The 8,434-nt window shown below is 41.5% G+C and overlaps 3 protein-coding genes and 1 long non-coding RNA gene across 5 annotated transcripts in view; 1 reads left to right on the forward strand and 3 right to left on the reverse strand.

The window, feature by feature from the left end:
* Positions 1-471: 471 nt before the first annotated feature.
* On the reverse strand, positions 472-3,670 carry LOC131137984 (ras-related protein Rab-39B-like). The gene is made up of 4 exons (XM_058086504.1): positions 3,409-3,670; positions 2,447-2,668; positions 2,014-2,284; positions 472-1,948 (listed from the first exon to the last, which is right to left on the reverse strand). Exons 2-4 carry the CDS (start codon positions 2,659-2,661, stop codon positions 1,793-1,795), a joined length of 642 nt encoding a protein of 213 aa, XP_057942487.1. The 5' UTR covers positions 2,662-2,668; positions 3,409-3,670; the 3' UTR covers positions 472-1,792.
* A 108-nt stretch (positions 3,671-3,778) lies between these two features.
* LOC131137996 (uncharacterized) lies at positions 3,779-6,337 on the reverse strand. The gene is made up of 3 exons (XR_009132018.1): positions 6,137-6,337; positions 5,734-5,914; positions 3,779-4,297 (listed from the first exon to the last, which is right to left on the reverse strand). It is a non-coding gene; the product is annotated as an uncharacterized LOC131137996 (long non-coding RNA).
* On the forward strand, positions 3,959-8,317 carry rab38c (RAB38c, member of RAS oncogene family). Its single transcript, XM_058086521.1, has 5 exons — positions 3,959-4,006; positions 4,083-4,313; positions 5,765-5,895; positions 6,155-6,292; positions 7,179-8,317. The coding sequence occupies exons 2-5, from the start codon at positions 4,121-4,123 to the stop codon at positions 7,335-7,337; spliced, it is 621 nt and encodes a 206-aa protein (XP_057942504.1). The 5' UTR covers positions 3,959-4,006; positions 4,083-4,120; the 3' UTR covers positions 7,338-8,317.
* A 16-nt stretch (positions 8,318-8,333) lies between these two features.
* LOC131137992 (RNA-binding protein 4B-like) overlaps positions 8,334-8,434 on the reverse strand; it is a 29,552-nt gene continuing 29,451 nt past the window's right edge. For both annotated transcript variants that reach the window (XR_009132014.1, XR_009132015.1), the window contains exon 18: positions 8,334-8,414. The gene's annotated coding sequence lies outside the window, so the exon portion shown is untranslated. The remainder of the gene's footprint in view (positions 8,415-8,434) is intronic.

Genomic DNA, 8,434 nt, shown 5'->3' on the forward strand with positions numbered 1-8,434 from the left:
ACAAAGCAAATATAAAGTATTTTTTATATTTGTTTTTTATACATACACTGGAAACTCTTAGGTGGGCCGAAAATGTGTTGTTAGCGAAGAAGCTTAAAGATTGGCCGTATGTTATCGCGAGATGTGCGACGTCGCTGTTAGCCAAGAAACGTAATGATTATCCCTATGTTATCGCGAGATGTGCGACTTAGCTTTACAGGGGGTAAAGTTCATTTTAAATCATATAAAGCAACAATAGTCGATTCCGTGTCTCAATTTCTCTTATAACGTATACAAGAATAAAGGCTCGCTCGTCTCCCCACACCAATTGACATTTTTGTCGTGGTTCTAATTCATCAAACAGGACATTGTCCAACTTACGATAGTTACTTCATTTAACCACAAGGTGTCGCCTTCCACCTGCATTCAGTAATGGGTGTCCAATTGAAGAGGACATTGTAATTTACATGACGTTTAATTTGCAGGGACAGATTGAGGTTTCAACTTTTATTCAAGCATAAATACATTTAACTTACGCTAGCTAAACAAAGTTGACTGTACACAAACGTTTCTTTCCTCCACAAGGCACTCAAAAGAGATTCTTTCACCTTAAATAAAATACCGGTAAACCACAAATCGGTCAAAATTCTGCATTATTTCCTGTTCATCACAAACAAACAAATATCATGGCTTTCATTGACTGTTCCAAAAGCCTGTCTGCATGGGAGAAGAATAGCGACTAAAAAATAAAGTAGTAATATTACAAGAAAAAGGGCAAATTTTTAAATAATAAATTCATATTTTTATCTCAACTTTATTCTCATTTTTTTCATTTAATATTATGACGTTTTCTCTTGTGTAGTTTTTTGCTATGTAAAAAAAAATACACAACTTTCTCTTTGAATTGAAAGTTTTTAGTTATTTTTTTCTTGTAATATTACATTTTTGTTAGTTTTGTCATTAACATTGACAATGTTTTTGTAATATTTTGACCTGATTTATGTAAAATGTAGTTGTTTTCACATCACTTTATTGTAAAATCAAGACTTTTTTTCGTAAAATTCTATGTTGTTTCTTATAATACACATTTTGTTCTTGTAATGTTACATTTTTCTCATAATATTATGACTTTAATCATGAAAAACTGACCTCTGCTGATAAAATAGCACTGTGTTTTTCTTGTAATTTCACATTTTTGTCTTTGTAACAAAATTTAAATGCTTTTCCCGTCAGATTTTACAGTTATTCTTATAAAAATGATTTTCTTCTCCTAAAATTTCAACTTTTTCCTCTTGAATATTACAATTTGTACTATTACGCCTTTTACTCTTGCAGAATGAAAAATGTTCTACTTTTTTTCCTAGAATCTTACCACTTTATTTGTGTAATTTCACCACTTTTTTGTTGTACTGTACTTTCCCCCCCTCATTAGTGTGACTTGAATAATGTTTCATAGTCAAGCCACTTGGATTTATTGTGCAGTTAGTAAAGGTGTTGCCTCATTCTGACTATATATCGTTATATGAAGTGGCTCACTGATTTTATATGACAGTAGTTGTAATAAATAGTCATTCAACATTTGTCCACATTTGGAGTGCATGTGAAGAAAGACCCCCAAAAAGCAGTAAAGCAAATGTGAAGATGAAGGCTTCTTGTGCTTAGAAATGTAGTTGTGACCAAGCAGCACATGAGAAGTAAAGCGTATTACTGCAAAATGTAAATATTTGAGGAAACGGGTGGGGGTCAAACATGTACCGTCAATGGCGAGGCAGCTCTCCCAAAGATGGAGTCCAAAGAAATAAGACATAAGAGTTCAGCAGAGGCATTGCCGTCCACTCTTGGTCACCTCTTCTGAAGAATGGACGATGTTGGGTACGAATCCGCTTTTGACGCCCTCCCAGCCGTCCTGGATCTTGATATCGCCGCTCCGCACCAGGTCAAAAATCTCCCTCGTCAGATCCATGAACGCCTTCAGGAGACAAAATAAACAGACGGTCAAGTCAAGATGGTCAAGCATTGACTTACCCAACAAACCTTCTCCACGTTGATAGCGTCTCGCGCCGACGTCTCAACGTAATGCATGCCGTAGGCCCCTGCCAGCTTCTCGGCTTCCTGTCGGGTCACCTGGCGCTGAGCCTCCAGGTCACACTTGTGACCGACAAGCAAGAAGACGATGCTGTGCGGCTGGACGTGACTCTGCGCCTCGTCGAGCCAGTTGTGCACGTTCTGGAAGGAGCGGCGGTTGGTGATGTCGAAGAGCAGGAGACCACCCACCGAGTTGCGGTAGTACGCTCTGGTGATGGACCTGGAGGAGGCACAAGAAATTCTCATGTATAAGTCTCATTTACAGTCAACAATAGTGGGCTTAGAATTGAACCTTGTGGGACTCCCTTTGTTCATTTGCTTCTGAGGCTTTAGTGGAATGCCTAATGCCTAGATTAGTTTCTTCCTATTGTCATATACGCACCTGAACCGCTCCTGCCCGGCAGTGTCCCAGATCTGGAGTTTGATCCTTTTGCCCGGCTCGATCTCCAGAAGGCGGGAGAAGAAGTCCACCCCGACGGTGGGGTCCGACACGTGGGCGAAGTGGCCCTCGGTGAACCTGCGAATCAAACACGACTTGCCCACCGTGGAGTCCCCGATGACAATGAGACGAAACTGATAAAGCCATATCGTGTCCATGGCAGTTCTGTCGGGGGGGGGGGGGGGGTAAATCAGTTGAATTGTTTGCCACACTTTAAGAATAGCATAAATGCTACACCACTTTATAGTAAAACGAAAAACCTAGCTCTCATTAAAAAAATATATATATATATATCTGGAGGTTGCCTACAGCCACAACTGTTAACGCCATTGTTTTTCAACAGGTGATCATTGAAGACCCCAACGGTTATTTGCTTTGTTCGTCGACTATAGAAGACATTTAACTGACGAGAGCTTTAACCGGGGCGTTTACTGTCATGCTCCTGGTTGCTCATATCAGGTACGGGATTGTGGCCCCGCCCACGGACAACCAAACATGAGCAATGCAGGAAGTGACGTGCGTTAGGGCGACTGAAAGGGCCATGACATTTACGATAGCAATACATTACAAATAAAACATTAATATTATTAACGCAAAACATTAACAATGTTATTTTTGTGTGGCACTTTACTTTTAATTCAGACATTTTCTTCGTAAATGTGGTATATAGTCTACATATAAAACAGGTGTATGATAAAAAAAGTCTCTTTTTAATGCCGACATTCACAACACAGATTAGCTACTTCCTTAGCGCCATTTCAACATCCTTGCTAACATCATACATTTAGGCCTAAACCATCTGACTTAAAACCCTTTGAAGATAACCAAGATATCGTACAAATGCCTACAAATAGTATTCACAGGAATCATTAAGACAAGCCTAAAAAGAGTAACTGATAACATACCTTTGAAATGGATGCTTCAATATGTGTCAAAAGCAAGCCCCATGTCGACGACGATGCCTTTAAAATCTACAAGGAAAACATGTTATCAGCGGTGCTTGGCATAAAAACGATCATTGAGCGCCATTGAAAGCACGCATTGACCGTCGTCGTTATTAAATGGGATGCTGCGGTGCTTATTTTGTTGTTGTTATTTCCGATGAAATGGCAGCAGGACAAACACAACGGTATCACACAATCAACCCCCCGCCCCCCTCGCCCTCATCAGCACCATGTTACCGTAATGTACACACAAGACACGCAGCTAGAAAACTCGGCAGCGTGATGCCTTCAATACAAGTGTGAGGTTCCCGTTTCTTTACTCAAATGCTCATCAACTAGTCCAATCCATAACACCCCCCCTCCAAAATATAATAAAATCAACTAAACTGACGTTAAAGGTGCCTTCACCACAAAGAGGAGCAAAAGTCGGTGAGCGTTTTTTGTGTTTTTCCTGTATTGACAACCCGTCTCTCCGAAATCCCACGCCTTTAACTGAGCATTTGAATGCACCGGCAGCTCCCAGTTGAGAGTCGCGTGGGAGAGGGAGGTCCACAGAGAGGTCAGTCGTTTTTAACTAACAAATAACTTTGTCTTTCCCACCACTAAAATGCTGTAACTAAAGTTGTCTTAATTAGATTAGATTAGATACTCCCACCAGCGTCTTCTTGGAGCCATGCAGCAGGAGCTCCTATTCAAAGTGTTGGTCATCGGCGACTTGGGGGTGGGCAAGACGTCCATCATTAAACGCTACGTCCACCACATCTTCTCACAGCACTACCGAGCCACAATCGGCGTGGACTTTGCCCTCAAGGTGCTCCAGTGGGACCGGGACACTGTCATCCGTCTTCAGCTGTGGGACATAGCAGGTGAATGTGTGTGTTCGCCATTTTTTTTCTTTTGGAAACCTCTGGAGTAACTTTTTTATTTAACATTAATTTTCTTAAAATTGGGCACTAAGGAGAGGTACTTATTTGTAAGGATTGTATGTGTGTGTGTTGTATGGTCCGTCTCAGTCATTTGTAGCCTAGTTGTGGAATGTGGACGACGCAGGCGGCTCCCATGGTCACATGATGGCTACCATGGAATCAAAACATACAAACTAACACAGTGGAACTCCTCAAAGTAGAAAACATCCCAAACGACTTAATGGAAAGTGAATTACTGAGTCAAACTGTCATCTTTGTACAGCATTATTATACAAAAGTGACTTTTTAATGATAATACCTGTCAATATTCTCATTCGTTAACATCATTGTATTCTCAGGGAATTGAATCCAATGCAACAAAACAGAAAGACAACACCTCCACAGCGAATTAACGCATGACATCAATCGACGACTTAGTGTTAAATATAAAATGTAACATGAATCTCTTAGTTTAGAGTGCCCGCAAGGCATGCTGGGTATTCCAGCTGCAACAATTCATTCATTTTCTACCGCTTATCCTCACAAGGGTCACGGAGGGTGCTGGAGCCTATCCCAGCTGTCTTGTACACCCTGGACTGGTGGCCAGCCAATCACAGTTCACATATAGGCAAACAACCATTCACACTCACATTCATACCTATGGACAATTTGGAGTAGCCAATTAACCTAGCATGTTTTTGGAATGTGGGAGGAAAAATCGGAGTACCCGGAGAAAACCCACGCATGCACGGGTAGAACATGCAAACTCCACACAGAGATTGGCCGAGAGTGGAATTGAACCCTGGTCTCCTAGCTGTGAGGTCTGCGCGCTAACTACTCGACCGCCGTGCAGGATGCAATGTTAATAAAATATTTTTGTAGTTAGAGCATCAAAAACCTGCTTATGACTTTCTAAATACAGATTTCACATTATTAGAGCCCCCCATACATAAAATAGCACCCCTATAATCACTTCTACACTGCTATTATCCTTTGTTTACATCTCGTGGGCAGGCTACAGTGTCACCACAGGGACATAACAGATGGCCGCTGCTAGCATAGCAAGGTAGTGAGCTAATTAGTGCATGTATCCAATTAGCTCATTCTAAGCTAAATAAAGTGTTTGGAACAGAGAGGGGAAGATGCACAGAGAGGCCCGAAACGTACCACTTCCACACAAAATGAGGATAACATTTTTTTTGCTGCTGGCTCAGTTGCCAAGGTGGCACCCTGCCGTGCAGCCCCAGCTGAGAACCTCCTCGACATATTTTGCAATCTAGCAAAAATGGTACAAACATGCGAGCCATTTTATTATAATAATACTACATACTATAATACCAAAATACTATAAGATGATATTTAACAGTCAATAAGTACTCACCCTTGACCTTGTGTTGTGTCTTGCATCCTAGGACAGGAGCGCTACGGCAACATGACGCGTGTCTACTACCGCGAGGCCATGGGAGCGCTGGTGGTCTTTGACATCACACGGGCATCTACCTTCGACGCCGTGCTCAAGTGGAAAGACGACCTGGACTCCAAGGTTAGATGTTCACCTGTACCTGCAGCATTGATTCAATTCTATTATAAACCAAACAGCATGTCCACATAAGGAAGGTTTTTTCCCATTAAAGTTCCTCTATTATGCAATGTCCTTTTTTTTGCACATCTTAATATAAAACTTGGCACCTCTTTGCAGAAAAAAAAATCCCGTCACCTGAAATTTGAAAACAGAGCTTTCAAACTTACTTCATGTTCTATTCACAACTATTTGTGTTTGTTACCTTTTGTTTGCCTCTAAGGTGACACTGAACCATGGAAGGCCCGTTCCAGCCGTCCTCCTCGCCAACAAGGCCGACCAGGCGATGTGCCAGCAGCCCAAACTGGACGCCTTCTGCCGAGAGAACGGTTTCGTGGGCTGGTTCGAGACTTCAGCCAAGGTAAAAGTGGAACGCCTGTTCTTTGAAAACACATTATGTATAACAACTTTTTTATTTTATTTTATTTATTATTTATATTTTTATTTATGTATATTTATATTTATTTTATTTCATGTATATTTATTTTATGTATATTTATTTATATTTTTATTTATTTAATGTATATTTATTTATATTTTTATTTATTTTATTTATTTAATGTATATTTATTTCTATTTCTATTATGTATTTATTTTATTTTATTATTTTTATTATCTTTTTAACATTTTTATTACATTAATAATGATTTGGAGGTCATGATACGGAAAAGTAGCTTTCTTTGACCACTTTGGTCATTTATTAACAATTATATATTGCACAAGAGCAACAGGATGTTGGAATAGTGGTAAGAAGCAAACTGCTCAGCCACCATTCATAGCGCTGCTAATACAAATGCAGTTACTGCCATCTTGTGGTGTGAATAAAAACCAGGATGTTGCCTCCAGCCACAGCTATTTCTACCGCTTTTTCCTCACGAGGGTCGCGGGGGGTGCTGGAGCCTATCCTAGCTGTCTGAGAGGCGGGGTACACCCTGGACTGGTCGCCAGCCAATCACAGGGCACATATAGACAAACAACCATTCACACTCACATTCATACCTATGGACAATTTGGAGTCGCTAATTAACCTAGCATGTTTTTGGAATGTGGGAGGAAACCGGAGTACCCGGAGAAAACCTACGCATGCACGGGGAGAACATGCAAACTCCACACAGAGATGGCCGAGGGTGGAATTGAACGCTGGTCTGCGCGCTAACCACTCGCTAACCTGGCGCCTAATTATTTGCTTTTGGAGACCAGTCTCCACTAAGTTATCTACTGTAGTATTTTTTTTTTTTTTACTACAGGAAAACACAAACATCGAAGAAGCAGCACACTGTCTGGTGGAGCACATCCTAAGCAACGAGGAGAGCCCGCTCGCCGAGCGAGAGCCCGCCTCCCTCGTCCTGTCCGGGTACGCCAACGCCACCAAGGAGCATCTAAGCTGCTCGTCTTGTTCGAAATGACAACTTCCTGGCCAATCGGAGAGAAAAAAAAACAAACAGCAAATGAATGATGTCTGTTACAGTGGATACAGTTAATTGTGTTTTTAATATTATATTGGGAATATTAGAAGTTACTGTTCATTTCATTTGTGCAATTTTCTGCCTCACAGTGGCAGGGTGACACCTTGGCTACTGAGCCAGCAGCAAAAAAAAAATGTTATCCTCATTTTGTGTGGAAGTGGTACGTTTCGGGCTTCTCTGTGCATCTTCTCCTCTCTGTTCCAAACACTTTCTTTAGCTTAGAATGTGCTAATTGGATACATGCACTAATTAGCTCACTAGCTTGCTATGCTAGCAGCGGCCGTCTGTTATGTCCCTGTGGTGACACTGTAGCCTGCCCACGAGATGTAAACAAAGAATAATAGCAGTGTAGAAGTGATTATAGGGGTGCTATTTTATGTATGGGGGGGGGGCTCTAATAATGTGAAATCTATATTTAGAAAGTCATAAGCAGGTTTTTGATGCTCTAACAACAAAAATGAGTGGTTAGCGCTCAGACCTCACAGATAGGAGACCAGGGTTCAATTCCATTCTGGGCCATCTCTGAGTGGAGTTTGCATGTTCTACCCGTGCATGCGTGGGTTTTCTCCGGGTACTCCGGTTTCCTCCCACATTCCAAAAACATGCTAGGTTAATTAGCGACTCCAAATTGTCCATAGGTATGAATGTGAGTGTGAATGGTTGTTTGTCTATATGTGCCCTGTGATTGGCTGGCCACCAGTCCAGGGTGTACCCCGAAGACTCTCGCCCGAAGACAGCTGGGATAGGCTCCAGCATACCCCCCGCGACCCTCGGGAGGAAAAAGCGGTAGAAAATGAATGAATGAATAAACAATAGGATGCTGTGCCTGGTGGGATACAGGGTGGTCATCTATGATTCACAGAACTTTTGTGGTATGTGTTGCATTTCAACTCCAAATGAATGTACTATAATAAAAAAGAAATGATGAATACTATGCCTTTTGCTTTAAGATGTCCTCCCCTGACTGACTTGAGAAGTGGTCCAATTCGCTCTTTGCTTAGTCACCTGATTCATGTACTGCCATTTTCCACGCACAC

This window comes from Doryrhamphus excisus, chromosome 11, assembly GCF_030265055.1.
Source record: "Doryrhamphus excisus isolate RoL2022-K1 chromosome 11, RoL_Dexc_1.0, whole genome shotgun sequence".
NCBI lineage: Eukaryota > Metazoa > Chordata > Actinopteri > Syngnathiformes > Syngnathidae > Doryrhamphus > Doryrhamphus excisus.